At 41.5% G+C, this 20,970-nt stretch overlaps 1 protein-coding gene across 8 annotated transcripts in view; it reads left to right on the forward strand.

The window, feature by feature from the left end:
- The window catches only part of SULF1 (sulfatase 1), a 161,289-nt gene extending 153,154 nt beyond the window's left edge, over nucleotides 1-8,135 (forward strand). For 6 of the 8 annotated variants that reach the window (XM_060287334.1, XM_060287337.1, XM_060287335.1 and 3 more), the window contains one exon: nucleotides 5,818-8,135. In XM_060287334.1, the coding sequence (XP_060143317.1) occupies nucleotides 5,818-6,488 (671 nt within the window). In that variant the 3' untranslated portion in view covers nucleotides 6,489-8,135. The remainder of the gene's footprint in view (nucleotides 1-5,817) is intronic. The other 2 variants (XM_060287341.1, XM_030859601.2) reach the window with 1 other exon arrangement.
- The last annotated feature ends 12,835 nt before the right edge of the window (nucleotides 8,136-20,970 follow it).

The following is a 20,970-nucleotide window of genomic DNA, read 5'->3' on the forward strand; positions in this document are numbered from 1 at the left end:
TTCCTTGTAGACAGTTACGGGTGGCATAGCTGTGTGTTAGAGGCTGCAAAGTACTGTGGTTAGAGCACAGACACTGAAGCCACCCTGCCTTGGGTTCAAATCCCAGCCTCACTAGTCAGAAGCTGAGAACAGAGCCTAACATATAGCAAGCCCCAATGATGATGGGTATTATTAGTCAGGTATACTATGGGGGCCCAAAACATTCATATGAAGAAAGCGGTATGTGAAAGGGGGTAATGAGTGATAAAAGAATGCTACTGTTTTTTATAAGAAACACAAAAAGATATTCATCAACACCAACACCATCTCCATCATCACTCATTGGCAGCCCAGAGTTCAGCACACGAATGCATTTTCTGAACCATCCAAACCTCTTGAGATCAGAAAGGAGAAACACAGCCTTCACTGCCCTGCTCTGTGTTGTCCTGAGGAAGCTGCCCCCGGGTCTCTTCTCTCAGTCACATCTCAGGGCTCCGTTTTCTTTTCAAGCTGCCTTGCTAGCACTGTTGGACTTTTCTGTTTAAGGCACTAGACCAAGAGATGGGTCAAAGCCAGGGTTTGGAGTTCAAGGGGCTGGAGGTGAGGTCGGCTTCCTAAGACGAAGAGGGGACCTGTGTCAGGGCTGTTAAAGGTGTGGGTCAGGACCAGGAGCCCTGGGTGCTGCTGTGCAGTTTGTACCCTGAAAAGAAGTGTGCCGCGGAGGGACAGCTAGGCACTGAAATCCAGTTTCCATTATCCCCAGTGGATTAAGTCATTTGTTAAATGCTGCCGGTACACAGAGAGCAATTTCAGAATTGCTAAATCACACTACTGCAAAAACAAACCTGCTGTCTGGAGTTCAGTGTGTTTTTCAATTGTTTCTCTTTTGATTAACAAAAAACAGTGCTACGTTCAAAGTTATCTGGGCTTGTTCTGTGCCCCGCCCTCTTTGATTATGGTTATGTTATTCATTTGAAATAAAGTAAGGTTTGTTTATTTGTTTGTGTTCCATTTTAGGTTCTTTTTATCTTCATCATTATTCATTTGATTTTGGTTTTTAGTATGTAATGCCTTCACCTAGCTCCAAAGTCAAAACTGCAAAAAGCATAATTTATTCAACTGCTCTTTTATGTATTATTCAGTTATTTTCATATTTTACAATTACAAATAGTACTGCAATAAAGGGCCTTGTGCAAGTGTAATTTCATGTTGTTGAGAATATCTTCAGAGTAAATTCCTAGTCATGAATTGGTGGGGTTACTGTGTCAACAGGTAAATGCATATGTGGATGTATTAAATATTGCCAAATTCTCTTCCATAAGGGTTACATTCCCATCATCAATGTATGACAGTGTTTGCTTTTGACAGCTGTCAGGCTTTTTAATTTTTTTCCAATCAAATAAGAAAGAAAGGGTATGTCAGTATGGTTTTAATTTGTATTGCTCTTATTATGAGCAGAGTTGCACATTATTTTTGAAAGTTCAAAGGACACTTTACATATTTTGTATATTATCTGGTTATGTCTTTGACCATTTTTCTGTCTGATTTCTGAAAGAATTATCAGGAACAATTCTTTTTTTTTTTTTTTTTTGCGTTATGCGGGCCTCTCGCTGCTGTGGCCTCTCCCGTTGCGGAGCACAGGCTCCGGACGCGCAGGCCCAGCGGCCATGGCTCACAGGCCCAGCCGCTCCGCGGCATGTGGGATCCTCCCATACCGGGGCACGAACCCGTGTCCCCTGCATCGGCAGGCGGACTCTCAACCACTGCGCCACCAGGGAAGCCCCAGGAACAATTCTTTATTTTTTATTGAAGTATAGTTGATATACAATATTATGTAAGTTACAGGCGTACATTATAGTGATTCACAGTTTTTAAAGGTTATACTCCATTTATAGTTATTATAAAGTATTAGCTATTGGGAAGAATTTGTATCTTTATGATGCTGAGTCTTCTATCCAAGAGCAAAGGACATCTTTCCATCTGGCTAAGTATACTTATGGGTCTTTCAGGAGCTTTTAAAAGTATTTTCTTAAAGGATTTGCACATTCTTATTAAGTTTATTTATAAGTACTTTATCTTCTTTGTTACTATTGTAAGTAGGGTTTTCCTCCATCCTTAAAACCTTTACTTGATTATTGTTTGCGTATATGAGGGCTGTTGGTTTCCGTATATTAACTTTACATCCTGCTACCTTTTAAATTTTTTTTTTTTTGAGTTAACTCTGTCATGGATTTTCTTGGATTTTCCAGATACACTACCATACATGTGCAAGTACAGGTAGCTTTGCTTCTTTTCCCACCTGTGTGTCTCCGATTGGTTTATCTAATTGGATAAACTAATGCTTTCAGGACAATGTGACCTTGTCCCTGTTCTTAATGAAAAGACTTTCAGGATTTTCCCATGAAGTGAGAAGCATGTTTAGGACTAAGATATTTACATTTTTATGACGTTAGGGAAATAGCCATCCATTCTTTTTTTAGTGTTTTTATCAATAATGAGTGTTGAATTTGTCAAAAGCCTTTTCACCATCTATGGAGACATGCAGATCATTTTTCTCTTTAGATCTACTAATATGGTATATTGTATTAATAGACTTGCTAAGAATGAACCAACTTTCCATTGCAGTAGGTCATCATGTGTTATTTTCTTAATATAATATTCAATTCTCTTCACTAATATTTAGGGTTTTTGCATCATCTTAATAAATGATTTCAGTCTGAAATTGTCTTTCTGTTTATGCTAGCATTCTCTTTTTAGGTATTGTACTGGTTTCCTATTACTCTTATAACTAATTACCCCAGTGCCTTAAAGCAACACAGATTTATTCTCTGACTTTTCTAGAAGTCAGAAGTCTGAAATGGGTTTTACTGGGCTAAAATCAAGGTATCAGCTGGTCTACATTCCTTCTGGGGGTTCTAGGGAAGAATCCATTTCCTTGCTTTTTCCAGCTTCTAGAAGCTGCCTGCATTCCTTGTTCATGGCCCTCTCCTCCATCTTCAAAGCTGAAAATGTAGCATCTTCAAATCTCAATACCTACCTCTACCCCACCCCCACCAACATACACACCCCTTTGCTTCCGAGGTCACATTTTCTCTGACTCTCCTGCCTCCCTTTTTTCTAAAAAGGACCTTTGGGATTACATCGGCCCCACCTGGCTGCTCCAGGATAACCCACCCCCCCAATCTCAAAATCCATAACTTAATTCGCATCTGCAAAGTCCATTTTGCCATGTAAGGCAACATACCCAGTTTCCAGGGATTAGGAATGTGGACATCTTTGGGGGGTGAGTCCACCATTCTGCCTACCACAGCTAACAATGTTATACTTGCTTCGTTAAAAAGTTTGAAAGTGTTCTTCGATCTTCTATGCTCTGGAACAGATGGTAGAGCATTGAGATTCTCTTTTCCTTGAAGGTTTAGTAAAATTCTCCTGTGAAATCATAGAGACCTGGTGCTTCTTTGTAGTGTAATTCTTACAAGACTGATAGAAATTTCCTATAGTAGTTCTTATAAACTTATATAAAGGTTAGAAACCTTTCTTTTCCTTCTTTGGAAATTGTTCTGTGTAAGCTTTCTATCTCTATTGGGTCAATTTCAATAAAATGTATTTTCCTAGACCATTATGTGTTTCATCTAGGTTTTCCAATCTGTTCACTTTAATGTCTGCAACATAGTTGCTTGTGTTTTAAGTTTTGTGTATTTCAATGATTATTTCCCCCTTGTTATTTTCTATTTTGTATATTTGAAATTTCTCCCCTTTTTCTTAATTAGGTAAGCTGATGACTATCTGTTTTGATCCTTTTTTTAAAAGAACCAGGATTTTGATTTATTAATTAGATATGTCATTTTTTTTCTGTTCTCTACCTCATTAATTTTGGTTTACTCCTGGATCTGATAAATGTGTTAAATGCTCACCATCAATCCTTTTGCTGAAGTTTCCCCAGTGATTTCTTGGTTGAATGAAACTCATCCTCTAGGAGACTGCTCAAGATGAACTGATGTGTGCAGTATTCTCTGCACCCTTACATGTTTGAGTCTGTCTTTCTGTAGCCTTGATAGTTGAAAGAGAGCTTGACTGAATATATGATCCTTGGTTCCTACTTTAATTTCTGATTTAAGGTGACTTTTACATCCTTGGATGCTTGATTGAGAAGATTCAATTTACTTAGCAGTGTTACGCTGTGGTTGTCTTCACATTTATTTTGGCAGGGGCATTTTCATAAGATGGTAGACTTTTTATTCTTATTTTCTATTTTCTCTTCAAATAATATTGTTTATATTTAGACTGTTTCTATTAATTTTATGGACTTCAAGTATTTACAAGATGTCTAGTTTAAGAAGATCCTTTTCTGTGTAACCAAGTATACTTTCTTTTTACTTTTTTATTTTCTTATTATTGGGGGATGGGATTGTAAGAGGTTGTGTGTCCTCGAATTTCTTTGTTTCTCTCCTTTTCTTGCAGGACCTGAAATTTCCCCCCTTTGGCTTCCTTTTTCCTTTATTGCCAGTTTCCAAAGGCTGTTTCTCTCTTCCTTTGTCTCCTTTTCTCCCTGAAATGATGCCTTTCAAGACTGCCACCTCGATTCATGTGCCCTTCTAGGTCTTTTCCTCATTGCCAGTACCGCGATTTACCAAGACTCTACAGTGTTTTATACTTCAGGTTAACATTCTTTCCAGCAATGGTTTCAAATCCATTTTTGACTTCATTCTCTCTTTCTTCTTTTCTCTTGTATGCAGTCTTCCCAGGGCTGGTGCCCAAAGTGTGACATACAGCTCTACTGGGATTTGGTATTAACTTTTTTTTCACTTACAGGTGATTTGAAGATTCTAGAATTCTCTATCTTCTGGTTATACTAAGGGTGTGGGTTTTGTATAGTTTTACTCACTCTTCCTGCTAATCTGTATTGCTTTGTGGGTAGTTCATTGCATTCTTGGGCGCACCTAGAGAAAAGCTGTTGTTTTCTGCAGAACTATAGTCATCTTAGTGATGTAGAAAAATCCGAGAGCGAGAAAGCTGGTGTATTCTTTGCATGCTGTGAAAAACCACTCAATGATTGATTTATCTAAAGGATAGAACTTTTAGGGCAAAAAAGCAATCAAAGAAATAGATCCATTTACTGTGAAGAGTTTAATTGCATTCAAATGTGTTTTTATACTGAGTGTCAGGGAATATAAAATAAAAATATCTTACTAAGCGTTGCCTATTACATTAAATTACTTGGACTTTTTTTTTTTTTTTTTTGTGGTACGCGGGCCTCCACTGTTGTGGCCTCTCCTGTTGCGGAGCACAGGCTCCGGACGCGCAGGCTCAGCGGCCTTGGCTCACAGGCCCAGCTGCTCCACGACATGTGGGATCTTCCCGGGCTGGGGCACGAACCCGTGACCCCTGCATCGGCAGGCAGACTCTCTGCACCACCAGGGCATTCATCCAGCAGCCCTATAAGTAGTAAAGGTTTTATCACACAACTATTCCCACATGTGGCAGATGAGGGACCAGGACTCAGAGAGACTCATTCACTTGACTTCCTGATTGCACAGGAGACTTGAGTGGAGCCAGGAGTAAAACATAAGCCCCCCGACCGGTAATACCAGTGTATTTCCAGTACCAGCCAAGCCTGGTCATAGAAGTTCTCACTCATTCGATCTTCTTTCCAAATTTCATTATCATTCAGTCACTTTTGTAACCTTAGGCCCCTCCTTGACAACAAATTACTAGGGAAACATACTTTTTAGTGTTTTATTTCAAATTGACTTGTACCGCAAAAACAATGTAAGTTATTTAGCCAATAAGTAGGAAATCTTTTCTCCAGTAAGGATCCACCTTCATCTCTTTTCACAGAGGACAGTTATGGGACGGATGGGAAGGTTAGTCAGCCCAGTCTCACTGCAGACGTCAACTGGCAAGGCCTGGAGGATCTATACAGTGTGAATGGAAGCATCTACGAGGACAGACCAAACTATAGACTTAGTCTGGTTGACTGGACTAATTACTTGAAGGCTGCAGATAGAGTATTTGCACTGTTGAACAGTCACCATGAGCAAAATAAAGCAAATAAGACTAAAAGTGCTCGAAGTGATGGGTTCCTGGCTGTGTCCGCTGAGCTCTCGGCACCAGCAGAGTCAGATGAAGACCCGAGGCATAGGGTTGGGGAAGCACCTCCTTTGACCTTGCCGGCTGACCTTCCCACCCTGCATTCCAACCGACCAACATTCAGCCCAGAGAGTAAACTTGAATGGAATAACGACATGCCCGAAGTTAATCGTTTGAATTCTGAACACTGGAGAAATCATAAAACGGACAAGCGGTTGGAGCATGAAGGGATCAATCTTCTTGAAACTGATTTCAGCGGCGACAGCACGACGACGGAGCTGGTGCAGCCCGGGCCCAGGCACCAGAAGGGACTTCCCCAGGATGGTCCTCCAAGAGAAGATGCTTCTGAAGTTCGGCTGCATCTTACCGCGCATCCTGATGTTGACTCCATTCATCGGGATCAAAGCGTCCACCAGTAGGAGCAGCCTATTTCCTCCTGCAGCCAAGACGGGATGTCAGACCAGGTGGAGAAGAGTCACAGGAGGCGGGACTTACAGAGCCCGGAAGGCGGTGCCTCCTTTCCAGTCTCCTCTGATTAGATGCCATGTTACCTTACCCTAAACACAGTATTTTTTTTTTAACTTTTTCTTAGTAAACTAATAAAGGCAATCATGACAACCGACATTCCAAACTCCCCCGGGTCCTCCCCCGGGTACGCCCGTGCAGCGGAAGTCAAGTGCGCATGCGAGCGGTAGCGCCCAGGGACTCTGTCCTAAGTCGCTATTCGTCCAGAGTAGAAAGACAGGTGGATTTGTGGGGTTTTGATTGTTTGGGGGGTACTAAAACAGTATTATCTTTTGAAAGTTGTAGGGACATGAGTATATAAATGTTATCCAACCAAGATGGCTAGAATTGTGCCTTTCTGAGTTTCTGAAACTTGACATCATCGGTGAAATCTCAATCCATTTTCCACGGCCTGCGAAGTGTGGTTTTGATTCATTTTTAACCACTGGAATTTTTCAAGGCCCTCGTTTTTAGCTCAGTGATTTTGCACTTTGAGATCGGAATGCCATGTCTATTTGGTTAGTCTTATTTTTTTTCCAGACGTGTCAGTCTCACTGCTTGCTCTCAGTGTGACAAAGGAAAATGGACCCCCAAGGGTGACACACAGTATGGTTCACATATTGTTCAACATACGCTTTTGCCAGAAAATAATGCATGTGTTTTACCTCTCCTTGCTAAAACTGATTAACAGAAAGGCATGGCTAAGGATGTTGGCAGTAAAAATAAATAAACAAAACAAAGATTGCCTGCTTACTCTGTGCCTAGCCTCAAAGTGTTCATCATATGCTTAAAATTGCTAAATTTTTATTATTTTCTTAACAGCATAAAAGGACTGAAGACTTTTTTTCATCTTTGTTTTGTTTTCTTGACTTGGCTAATAAGCTTAAGTGTTAAGAAAATATATCTAGTTATGAATTTATATAAGGAACTCTTTCAGTAAAACAAACTCATGAATGTTTCATAATTTAAATGCACCGTATGTGTTGTATGATTATTGTTGAGGCCTTCACTAGGTTCTGATTTTTTAAAAGCATAATTCAAAACTGCTTTTGAAATTCTGTGTTCTTGAAAATATTCTTGTCATGTATTAGATGTTTAAATACCAGCAAAACGATTATTACCTCATTGAAAGTTACCAGTATCCTAGCCAACTTCCCAAGAAGTTTTTTTTTTTTAGCTTAACAGTAATTTTTGTTTTATTTTTAGATGATTCAAATGCACAGGTAAATTATGTTTCCTTTACGTGTTTAAGGTGAACTCTTTTAAAGAAATTTAATATGTTATAGTTGAATCTTTTGATAACTTTAAGTCTTTATCATAGACTCTGTACATATGTTAAAATTAACTAGCTCTTTATCAGATGTGTGTGTCACCGGCTGAATGACAGATGAAACATATTTATGGTCATGAATGATGTGCTTTGTAAAAAGGTTTCAAGTTATTAGGAAGCATACTGTGTTTTTTAATCTTGTGTAATATTCTGTGATACTTTTATAGAACAATTCTGGCTTCAGGAAAGTCTAGAAGCACTATTTCTTGAAATAAAAGTTGTTTAAACTTTACCTGTTTCAGCGAAATGAACTTAACCAAGTTTTTTTTTTTGCGTTACACGGGCCTCTCACTGTTGTGGCCTCTCCCGTTGCGAAGCACAGGCTCCGGACGCGCAGCCTCAGCGGCCATGGCTCACGGGCCCAGCCGCTCCGCGGCATGTGGGATCTTCCCGGACCGGGGCACGAACCCGTGTCCCCTGCATCAGCAGGCAGGCTCTCAACCACTGCGCCACCAGGGAAGCCCCCAACCCAGTTTTTTGGTATACTCATTCCTTGCAAGTAAACTGGAGTCCTGATCTCAATGTACCAATATGTGATTAAACATTAGCCTTACCTGTAAAATTGATCCAAAGTCAGTGTGTTATAGAACACTCTCAGATTAATGATTTCCACATGGATTTGCCTCATTGCTGTCCGGTGGTATGTGGCAGAGGCAACCTGAGGGCCGCTTCCCGGGCAGGCATGTGGGCAGCTTGCACAGGGCCAGCGCTGGGTTAATTTCTCTACTGCTGCAGTCTTGAAATACTCAATCGTTTTTGAACAAGGGACTCCATGTTTCCGTTTTTCACTGAACCTGCAAATCATGTCGCCAGTCCTGGGCAGCAAAAATGTAGTTTTTCAAAAGCAAGAGGACAGGACCCCCAGCCCCCTCCGAAGGAAGTTTGGGTTCTTTGGGGACCATGAATTTTGGTGGAGACCTCGCCACCTTCCAAAACCTCAAGTGTTCTGATTGACAAATTCCATGCACTTCCTTCTGCTCCAGATCTCCTGAGGAGCTTTGTCCCCTTCAGATAGAGACGCTAACAGTCTGTGAAATGTCCAGAGCTCAGAAGGTTAATAGTAAAGGAAAAAAGCAAAGGACTTTGGGATCGCCAGTTCCATCCTTGGATAATTAAAGAAACCATCTGTATTAGTTTGGTAGGGCTGCCATAACAGAATACCACAGGCTGGGTGGCTTAAACAACAGAAATTTATTTTCTCACAGTTCTGGAGGCCAGAAGTCCAAGGCCAAGCTCTCAGCAGGTTTGGTTTCTTGAGACGCCTCTCTCCTTGGCCGGCAGAGGGCCACTTTCTCCTGTGTCCTCACATGGCCTTTTTCTCTGTGCATACCCATCTTGGGGGTCTCTTCTGATAAAAACACTAGTCATATAGGTCGGATCAGGGCTCTACCCTTAGGACCTCGTTTAACTTTACCTCTTTAAAGGTCCTCTCTCCAGATGTAGTCACACAGGGGATTAGGGCTTCAATATATGAATTTTGAGGGGACACAGTTCAGTCCATAACACCACAGTTTCATCGAGAGAAGAATCCCAGATAATAGTGTTGTCCGAAGACACATCACTGTGCCTCCCTCCTTGTTCCTTTCCTATAAAATGTGAATAGGCCAAATGCTGCTATCCTGGAGGGAATTCCATCGTAGTTCAATAACTATTCCTGGAGTAGCTACTCTGTGTAAAGGGTACGAGAGAGACTATTTCAGATCTCGAAGGGCCCTTAGAGATTGGCTGGCCACTGGGTCTCATTTGATCCCTGAGGAAGCTGATGCCCAGAAGGGCTGAGCTGATTCCCATCTGTGCATTCCCCACAGATTTAGAAGAGAAAGAGATTTAGCAGAAGTGAGGGCCAGTCCTCTCCACTTTCTCCATTCCAAGACCCATGGGCGCACGTGTGCACGCACACACACAAACACACACACACACACACCCCAAATTAGTGAAAAGAGAGGCCACAGTGGGACCACATTTGGTAACAAATAGTGGAAAGAACAACGGACATGAAATTAGACAAGACTAACTTCACTGCACACTCTAGTTTTTCCTATCTGTGTGAGTTTGGAAAAGTTACATAACCTCTCAAACACAGCTTCTTTGACTACAAAATAAGAAGTTTGAATCAAGGATGGCAAATGCATAGCATATGTGCTGCTTTTCCCAAAATGTGCCCAGGGAAGACAGTGCTAATTCTTCAGGACAATTCTCCATTAAGCCAGAGCATTTGTATCCTTAGAATCCTCAATGCAGCCAGCTACTATCAACACTGCTGAACTGGCGTTGGCATGCAAGACAAAACCTATTTGCCATATGCAAATGAGATCATCTCTGAGGCTCCTCCCAGCCTTCTTTTTTAAAAACAATCCTGGAAATTCCCTGGCAGTCCAGTGGTTAGGACTCAATGCTTTCACTGCTGTGCCTCAGATTCAATCCCTGGTTGGGGAACTAAGATACCACCACCAAAAAAAATTCTTGTGATGGTAGCATCTGCAGGGAATTTTGGTTAAGAGAGAAGGAATGAATACTTCACACTTTCACACTCCCACCCCAAGCCAGTCATACCTACACATGTTGACCTTCTAAAAAAGATTTTTAAATGCTTCTTTTTTAGGATTTGCTTTAGAGCTGATTTGATCTCAGATATAAGAAGGTCCTCAATTCCCCTAAATTAGTCCAGTTCTGCTTGAGATTTTCAAAATTTAATAGAAAAGAAAGATTTTTGATGGATAATTAAAATACCTAAGGAAGTTAATACCTCAGTATGGTCCACCACCCTGGTTCATTAAGGCCTCATGACTTCCTTTTCTCTTGTTTTTAATCAACTCAAATGAAAAATTTATTTTTTCTTAGAATAAAAAAAATATTTTTTTACAAAAATAAAAAATTATTTTTAAAATTTTTTGTAAATGCTACAAAGTTAACACACAGGATTGAATTTTCTAATCTTCAAATCCTCCGGTATTTTATCATCTTCACAAAAGTGGCTTTCAGTGTTCCTTTCCCTTATATTAACAACAGCGACCTGTTCTGGCAGGAATTCTTCTTTGGGTTTGTGCCCTCCCTTGAAGGGGCAGGGTGGGTAATGTTAAAAAAAGCCTCTTCCCTGCCTTTCCTCCTCTCCCCCTCCCTGCTTCCCTGTTTCCCCTCCCTTCCCTACTTCTTCGCCACTTTTCTTTCTGTTTAACCCCATGCCTCCCTCCCTCCCTCCCTCCCTCCTTTCTACCCTAGTGTTTATTAGGCCTCTGTGACTTCCTATAGAGGCTGCAGCAAAAGCTGTAAGAGCTGCCTAAGCCCCTTTCCCACCTCCTGCCCCTCCGTCTCTAACACATCCATACTCACTGCCATGGCTCAGATCTCAGCCTTCTGCTCAGAAATCTCCAGTGATTTTTGTCCCCTCCAGAAGCTTCCTCCTTCCATCCACCCACTTGTTCCGCTCTCCACCAACCTTCTCACTACCAGCTTCCCCCGGATAAGTAGCACCTTCCCAGGTCTAAATTTTTCTCTAACTTTTCATCTACCCTCCTGGGCCATAACCCCATTCTCCACCTTAATCTCATCCATCTTTCATTCTCCTGCCTTTTCAAATTTTACCTTTTCCTTCCATGTAAACTTTCCTGGACATAATATCTTGTGCATTTTACACTTTCCCCCAGGTAAGAAAACACTGCTGTTGTACCAAGTCTGGGGCCAAGGGAGTGAGAAGAATTGGCTACATTTATACCTTGCTCTTTCCCCCATTTCTTTTTTTAATAAATTTTTCAACTTTTAATAAATTTTTCAATTTTTTAAGATAAAATTATTTATTTTATTTATTTATTTTTGGTTGCATTGGGTCTTCGTTGCTGCGCGCGGGCTTTCTCTAGTTGCGGCAAGCGGGGGCTACTCTTCGTTGCGGTGCACGGGCTTCTCATTGCGGTGGCTTCTCTTGTTGCAGAGCACGGGCTCTAGGCGCATGGGCTTCAGTAGTTATGGCGCACGGGCTCAGTAGTTGCGGCGTGTGGGCTCTAGAGCGCAGACTCAGTAGCTGTGGCACACGGGCTTAGTTGCTCCGCGGCACGTGGGATCTTCCCGGACCAGGGCTTGAACCCGAGTCCCCTGCATTGGCAGGCGGATTCTTAACCACTGCACCACCAGGGAAGTCCCTTTAATAAATTTTATTGGAGTATAGTTGTTTGCAGTGTTGTGTTAGTTTCAGTGGTACAGCACAGTGAATCAGTTACGCTTATACATGTATCCACTCTTTTTTAGATTCTTTTCCCATATAGGCTCCTTCCCCCATTTCTGACCAAGAAACTTACCTAATGTGGACAGTAGAACAGTAGTTCATGCTGGTCTAGACAACTCACCTTCCTCTAAGTTGTGTGGTGGACTTTGGGGACGTCCCCAGCCTAATACTTTGGGCTGATAGCGCGCCTGTTGCTGTACGAAGTAAGCAGAGAGAATGACTTTCAAAAATTAGATTTCTCCTGTTGGGACTAGGGTGTCCCTGCTCCCTGGTGTTAGGGAAAGCACTGCAGAAGGTTGGGGGACAAGGAAACGACAAATGTTGAGGGTTTTTTGCGCTCAGCGTCGCTTCATTTTTCTGCTGGCAACAGGAAGTGGTGAGTGAAGGTATCTACCTTCTGCTCTGAGTTTCTAGCCCCCCGCACAGGTGGGCATCCCAGGACTCCAGAATCTGCATCCTCCCCGCCGCAAACCTCTTCCCCCACGTTACCTCACCTCCTAGCCTCAACAGCACAGGTGACCCAGAGCTAGAGTGGACACAACCACTAAAAGGTTTCATCCAAAGAGGAGATGTCATCCACCGTACAACCCTGATATGTATCCGGTCACTAGGAGCTCCTAAATCAAACCCAGGAGCTGAAAGGGCCGAGATTACAGTCTGTGTTTTCCATAATGACCATTAGGTGTCACTCTAGTGCAACTAAAGACCTCTTTGCTGGGCGCCAGGACCTGGGCCCTTGGCAAAGCTGCCATTTACATTGATTTCTAAAGTAACAGCACTATCATTTCGACAAGAAAACATCTAGAACTTGATCCGTGGCAAGTTTTCGCGCTTTCTTCAGTGCCTAGGATCTTAGCCATTCCAGCGAGCAAAAGAACAGTTTAGCTTTCCACTGATTTATATTGGTACTATGAGTTGGAATTGCATCAAACTTTGACGTTTAAATTCAAGAGTGAGCACCGAATATTGATCTCCTTGATTTCCAATGACTCCGTGCAATTAAAAATGTTTTCTGGCTCCCCTACACGGAAGCAACAGAGGCCATCTCCGCCTCGCTGACAATCTTAAAAAGAAGAAAGGCACTGGATGTTTTTTAACAGCTCTTAAAATTGCTGAGGTTTTACCAAGGCTGGGGCTAAAGCAGGGAAGATGAGTGGCACCTTCATAACCTTTCTGCTCTCTTCATTTCTTAAAGAGAAACCGTTTTCTCATGTGTCCGTTTCAAATGGCACAAATTCCAGAAAGGCTCTGCCTCTCCCTTGAAAGTGTGCGATACTGAAGAGATTCAAGAGAATCCTTCGGCTTAAATTGCACACATAACTGAAGAGAAGATGGTAGACTTGGGCAGGGATTACTATTTGCTTTTTACATAAACGGCTCCCTTGTTACATGCGCGAAGCCACGGAGGAAAAGAAAGCTTTACCCAGAAGTCAGCACAGAAGCGCACACTCCCTCCAATTATCCATGTATCTCGGGCCACTGTGACCTTTTGGTTTAGGTGTGCAAGGGAGTGATGGAGGGAGAAATGGAAATCAATCGCCCTGCTTTCCGCCTATAGAGTGCTCGAAGCTGGTTCTAAATATAACCACTTTGCACTTCAGTCCATGAGTCATGCTGTTATTTCCATGGCTCCTTCAGCTCCTTCCGCCTCTCACTCAAAAGTTTTAGATGCCAGTGTACTTAGAAAACTCTGCTGGCCGTCAGACAAGACCTCAAAATCCAGCGCTTTTTCTCCTTGGTCGGGGTCTGACCACAAGTTCTTCCTCCAGTCACAGGCCAGCTCCTGGGCCCCTTGAGCAATGACTAGCTTGCTATTCAGTAGAGACTGGGGAAAGGAGCCTTTAACTGCTTTGTTGATCAAGTTTTGATATTCACTCCTTTGGAAATCATTCTTTTTTAGGCTTGAGACTTTCCCTTGGGTTACCAATTTTATCCTTAACTTATCACGATCAACAGCGTGGCAAAGAAGAATACCCATCAAATGCCCACCATCTGCTCCCCGACACTCCCAGGATCCCAGCAGCTAGGCAGGAACATGGCACTAGTTCAGACTAATGCAGTTTGACATGTGTCACTTCCGGGCTGAGAAAGAGAAAAGGACTTTTGCTTTTCCCTGGGCTCTTTGCCTCAGCAACCAAAACCAACCCTGAATGGGGCAACTTCCAAGATGGGGAAGTCTCGTCAGTCTGGGTCCCTGAGGGACTCTGTGGAACAGACCCACACAGAAATGTCCCGTAAATGGGAAATAAACTTTTGTGCTATGAGGCCACTGAGATTTGGGGGTTGACATGTTATTTAAGCATAACTTAGCCTATCCTGACTAACACGAACCATATTCAAGGCATATAGTTCTGTAACCCCAAATTCTGTTTGAATTTACATAGGTAAGTGGTGAGATATTATTATTCTCTTTGCTAACTCAATGGAAAATGTGCTACTGCAGACTTCTGAAACTATAGTCTTATCCCACGTGGGACACTTGGCTTCAAGGCAGTTATCAGTTACATAAGGAGTGCATGACTGCCATTTTCCAGAGTAAGCTGAGGCCCATTTAATCCCATTAAACCCCTGTGTCTTTATAGTGGGAGAAAACACTCACATCATTACTTCTTCATCTCTTCAAACAACAAAAATCCTAAGAGACAAACTAATTTCAATCCAACACACTTTATTCTTTTTTTTTTTTTACTTTTTTTCTGAACTCTCAATGATCAAGTATTCAAGATGTTATAAACCAAGGTTTATTAGTACATTGACAATAGATTGCGTTAAACACGGGAATTATACATCTTTCTCATTACCCTAAGAGGTCTCCAAATAAATATTCATTTTAAAAATCACAAAATCAAACTCCTTTACGCAACAACTCAAAACAGCCTTTCATCACAAGCACAGCCCTACACACAAAAACACACACGCTGAACACACACTCCACTAGGATCCTAATGCCAGTTTATTTGACACAGTATTACATTTCCTTTAACTAAAGAGTTAGAGGCTGACCTGCCTGTTTCATGTTTCTAAATTAATATTTGGGGTAGAGGTATGTATTTTAAGAAAAATGCCCACTATAATACCTTACCAATTATCCTTAGTTTTCATTTCTACATACAAACTTTAAACTTGTTTTGCTCACCCCTTTGGTTTAAAATGTCCCTGCAATTACTTTAGTTTTCAATAATATCTTCTCCTTCAATTTTACTATGTAACAGTATACCAGAAAAAGACAACACCTTCAAAACCTCAATATTAAAAACACCTTACATGGGCGTAAGGTTTTTTTGGAGAAGAAATAGGAAAAGATTATCTGAAATATATTTTCCCCTCTCTCTGAAATTCTTTGTAGCATCTGATTATTCTTGCTTAAATAAATATCAAAAGCGCTGAGTTTTCCATAGAAAAGTATTCACCCTTACACTCCATTTTTGCAGTGTAAAGTTCACGGATTAACTGTAGTAACGAGAGTAATAAGCGCTTGTTTTCCGAGTAGTTCTTCAGATTTCCAAAAGCAAAGCACATGCCGCCCCTTATCAGTGAAATATTGTGAATTCAGTGGTGCATTGTTGCGGTGAGCATGCATCGTCAAATACTTTTAGCACCGAGGCATTTATTTTTTAATGTTGCAAAAGCAAATACCCAGGGAGGGTTTTCGTCATATCTGACCCTTCCTAGGGCTGAGTAAAAACGAAGTCCTTAAAATAACCTCTTCAAACATACACAGATCTGACTCCTATGTGGCAAGAAGTCTGGGACAGATCCCAGCAGCATCCTGGAAGGTAAGGAAAGGAGAGAAGACAGAAAAGATAAAGTGCGCGAGGCCACGAACTTCGCCTTACCAGCCATGGCACTCCCTTCCGTTCCGTGAAAGAGGAAATGCCAATATGTGTGTGTAAAGGATATCTACCAGTCTGTATTAACAGAATTAGCAAAACTGCAGTCTAGGCAATTCTGGAATTATGCAGTATTTTGATATCTATCTGCTACTTAGACTACTCAGTATGCACCTATATATCAATAGTTACGTTCATATTTCTGTGCCACTTAGGATGTTTGAAGTGCACACGACGTCACAGAGTATAACTGGCTACCACTCCAGGCTTGGCCTCTCCTGCTGCTCCCGGGCACAACTAGAGAATCTCTGCAAATGCTTCAGGTCCATTCAAACTATGAAGCTTCTCTTCCCTTTGGTGCACTTGTAGTTGATACAAAACAGGCTCCAAAAAGAAACAGGCTCCAAGTCCACCAAACAATGCAAGCTGGAAATGCAGACTAAGGGAGAAGTGTCTTGGTGGTTGGTAAAAAGGTAGGGCTGCCATTACCTTCTGCAGGTAAGCTGACATTTCTAGGCACAGATTCCTGTTTTTTCCTGCAGCTACTAATGGTACCAGTCAGGAACAATGGGATTGTGGTTTGGTTTATAACATACAACACTTATCTGTTCACTGAACATGCAACACTTTGTATGTGTCCATTTAAAACTTTTATTAAGAAACTTAAAAGCTATAGTCACTTAAAAACACTAATATAAATGTTAACATTCTGAAAGAGGGGGGGCGGAAAAAGCATACACTTGAAATCCCCCAAACTCAGATTCAACAAATCTGAACTACCTTTCCTCATTAAGATTCATTTCAGAAACTCTACTGAGACTAAATGTTAACATTAAAATTGGATTTGTTCTATATTAAATAGGAACTCTAAATAAATACTTGAGGTATGTTAGGACGAACAATTGTGAATATAAGACTTCGGTAAATAAATGTAAATTTACCTTGAAAATCAAAACATTAAATTTTGATGTTTCCTACAGATTTTTTTTCGTTTTACACAAGGAAATAATAATTACTCTTCAGAAACAGTAACACATCAAAAAATGAAATGCTTCACCTCACTATCTTATAGTCACATCTTACCTATGTTAACCAAAACTACTGTCTGGCATTATGTAGTGTAAGAAGTGCACAATAGAGAAACATGTGTCTGAACCCTGACTTGGCCACTATGTACAATCCTAAACAAATCACATTAACTCTCTGAGCCTCAGTTTTCATGATCTGTGTTAAAAAAAGAAAAACAATAAAAATAGTTATCTTGCAAAGTTATTAAGAGGATTTAAATGCATGATGTATATTAAGTGCTTGACAAAAACACTCTGCCAATAGTCAACATTCCACAGATGCTAATTTGTTTCCTCTCTGCTGCTCCTTTCTTTCCCCTACCCTAGTTCTGAATGACTTTTGACTGTTTTCAAGAGTTACACCCACCTACAAAGGATATGGATTTCAAGCTACAGGAGATAACCAGAATCATGTGTACTAACGGCCCAGTCCACCCCCTGGGGTTTCTAAATTAATAGGCTAGACTCAGGATATTATATTTGCGTATTAAAGTCAAATAATACATTCATCTATAGAGTTTTTAAAAGAAGAAGGTGACCTTTCCAAAAAAATAAGTAAATAGAAGCCTAAGCTAACGGAGAGTGGCAATTAAACTTTTAACAGGAGTGGTGACTCTAAAGTAACACGACCAACTTATTATCAAGCATATAAGGACCTCATATATATATACAATTAAATGGTGTCCTCCATCAAGTAGTCACTTCAGCTGACTATGTAATAGTCCAATGATGCCACCAGAACCCAAAGCATTTTGGAGACAACTCTTATTTGGTGCATATTCCAAAATGTCAGTCCCCCAAGATTTTTACCACTTATTCTACGTTCACCAACAACACAGTAATGATATACCTGCTATTTGTAAGTACCAGATACTTGAGGAAGTACAATACTAACATTGTGGTGTACAGTTCAGGCCAATTTCTTTGAATCATGGGCTAATCAACCCAAAGGATTTCATAGATTGGCAGATGGTAATTGGGTAAAATGGTGCCTGATAGGGAAATGGTGCTCAGTCAGCGATGGCTGAACTGGATGACTGTTCATGGTAGAGAAGGGGGAGGGGGGTCTCTTATTATACCTGATGAGTCCATCGTTTCAGGTCATAGATTTCTAAGAGTACCTCCTTTTCAAAATGTGCTACTAAGAAGAGAGAAATTCTAAGAGCGTTGGAACACACAATCTTAGTTACAAAAAAAAAAAAAAAAAGTGCCAATCCCACTAAAATTCTCTCAGTGCAGTTTCTTAACCATCAGAGGAAAATTAAGAAAACACCTATTCCCAATCTACATATCTTTAGCTCCAACACAAAAGGAAACTTTCTCTTCTAAAGGATTAAAGATCTCCCACAAAGGGTAAAGGGGATCACTAAGCCCCCAGAGTAGACAAGAAGACATCAGCAAAATTCTCTGAAGACCTTCAAACTACACCAAGTGGACCAGTTTGACAGACACAGTGTAATTACAGGCAACGATGCTCCTCATGACTTAGCCGAACAAGTCTGCCCCGAGGGAAGTCCTTGTCACCTGGGACCACTGACTCCACCCCTTGTAGACATTATTTAGTCTAACAATGAGAACCCTCTCCATAAACTGCATGCAACCAAGAGAACCATTTGACCAATGACATTCTTAGGTAGAGAAGGAGACAACCTTGAACCCAGGAATATTCACACAACTACACCTATGCAGCCATGGATGGAGGGCAAAAAGCCAGAATCATGGGTCAGTCTCATCCCTTCTGTGGAAGACTGTAAATCTGCCAAGGAAACCATTTCCCAAATTAGTCTTACAGAAGCATAGGCTCATTGGCAGACACCGTCCACAATCGTATTGATATTTGTACGTTATAGTCCCTCCTAAGTCTGAGTTGTCATGATTCTTTTTCTGAGCAGCCAGATTCCATGAGTTAACTTGCTATCAGTCCACAGTGCCGTCAGGAGGCATCTACCTGAAGGACCATATAGAAAACATTCTGTGTGGCATCTAAATCAAAGTGATGTGCTGGGAGATACTGAAAAGGATGATGGATGTTGAACACCAAGGGCATTTGGGAACAGAAAAATCCTCTCTCAGAGTCACTTCAAGAAGGTTACAGTAGAAAGGAATTAAATGGAGGTATAAAATGATTCAGATAAGGTAGGATTCAGTACGACAGACCAGTTTATTTTACATAATTTTTAACCATTACTTGGGATCATAACCTAAATCCAGCTCACAGATCTCCCTACTCCTGTGTTCAAGGTGATCTTCCTGATTAAATGACATCATTTCAGAGTGACTGCAGCAATTTTCTGCACATAAAAAAGAAAGCTACACATGGGCTAGTGCTTCCAGGTATATAACTAAAATGGTCAGGTGAGACTCAATCTTACTTCTGTGGGATTTCTTTTTCCAACTATTTTGAGTGTCAAGGTTACAGTCCTCAACAACCCTTATGTGGGCCCTTAAAAGCTAAAAGAGGGCTTCCCTGGTGGCACAGTGGTTGAGAATCCGCCTGCCAACGCAGGGGACACAGGAGCCCTGGTCTGGGAAGATCCCACATGCCGCAGAGCAACTAAGCCCGTGCGCCACAACTACTGAGCCTACGCTCTAGAGCCCGCGAGCCACAACTACTGAGCCTGTGAGCCACAATTACTGAAGCCCGTGCGCCTAGAGCCCATGCTCCTCAACAAGAGAAGCCACCGCAGTGAGAAGCCCGCACACCGCAACAAAGAGTAGCCACCGCTCGTTGCCAACTAGAGAGAGCCCGCATGCAGCAACGAAGACCCAATGCAGCCGAAAATAAATAAATAAATTTATACTAGAAAAAAAAAAAAAAAAACTAAAAGAATTTCTGCAGCAATTTTCTTTGGATGAGAAAGCCATCAGTTTCTTTCCTTATTATGCATCTCAAATGACAGTTTCTAGCCATATTGTTTAGCACACGAGTGTTAAAACCCCTTATGAAAGAATCCTGAAGTGATATTCAAGCTCTCAGGTTCATGATTCAGCAGCTTCTTTAACTCCTTTACGGTGGGGCAGATAGACTAAAAGAGAATGTGTCTTATGAAACGAAGTAGCTGTTCCCTTTTTCACGCTACGCTTAAGGTTCCTTTGAAGCATTTGAAAAGTTCTACCTGATTTTTAGCTCTGCTATGGCTTACAATGCTATTAACAGTACTTTAGGGCAAGTTTAGCTTCCTAATTTCAGAACCGTATCTGCTTTAGTCTCTGACACCAAAAGTAACAGGCTGCACTTACAGTTTCCCAATCAAATTGCATAGTTGAGGCAAATTCATTTGTGCTTTGTAGCAGCACTCACAGTAGGTGTTCAAATCTAAACCCTTTGCTTTGTCAACGCAAAATCATGGTCAAGCTCACCCTTGTTCAGAGCGCATGCTAATGGTACGCACCGCCATCACACTTCCCATGATTGTGTTAACCGTGCACCCAGCCTTATACCATATTGGAGCATTAGCGTCAAAATTAACTCAGAAATGGTAACAAATCTATCTAAACTCCTTCTTCTTGGAGAGAAGGGGGGAAAGGCTCAGTCTTGTTGAGGTATCCAGCCCTCAATCAACAGTGGCTGTGTATACTGAGTTTTGTTGGTTTGAGGATTGTGTCTTTAGAGGTTAAAAAAAGAAAGAAAGAAAAGAAGGCACGGGTGTTTCTCGAGTCACCATATTCAACTCAACCAACAAAAGTCTTCCATTTTCAAGCTTCAGAAGGGAGGCTACATGGCAGCAGGGCTTTCTTCCAGCCCCTGGTCTGGGGAGGAACTTATTGCTTCTAGGAAGGGCCCCGGATAGGTCTGTGCTGTGTACTGGATCCCTTTTTGCAGACCAGTCTCTTCGTGGAATTCTCCCTGGGTGCTGAAAGCTGGGCAGGATCTAGTCCGGACAGACTTATCGGCACTGTCGGTGTGGCCCACCGTCTCACTCACAGTGCTCAGTGGGAATTCCCTCCACCTCT

The sequence above is a fragment of the Globicephala melas genome, chromosome 17 (genome assembly GCF_963455315.2).
Source record: "Globicephala melas chromosome 17, mGloMel1.2, whole genome shotgun sequence".
Taxonomy (NCBI): Eukaryota; Metazoa; Chordata; class Mammalia; order Artiodactyla; family Delphinidae; genus Globicephala; species Globicephala melas.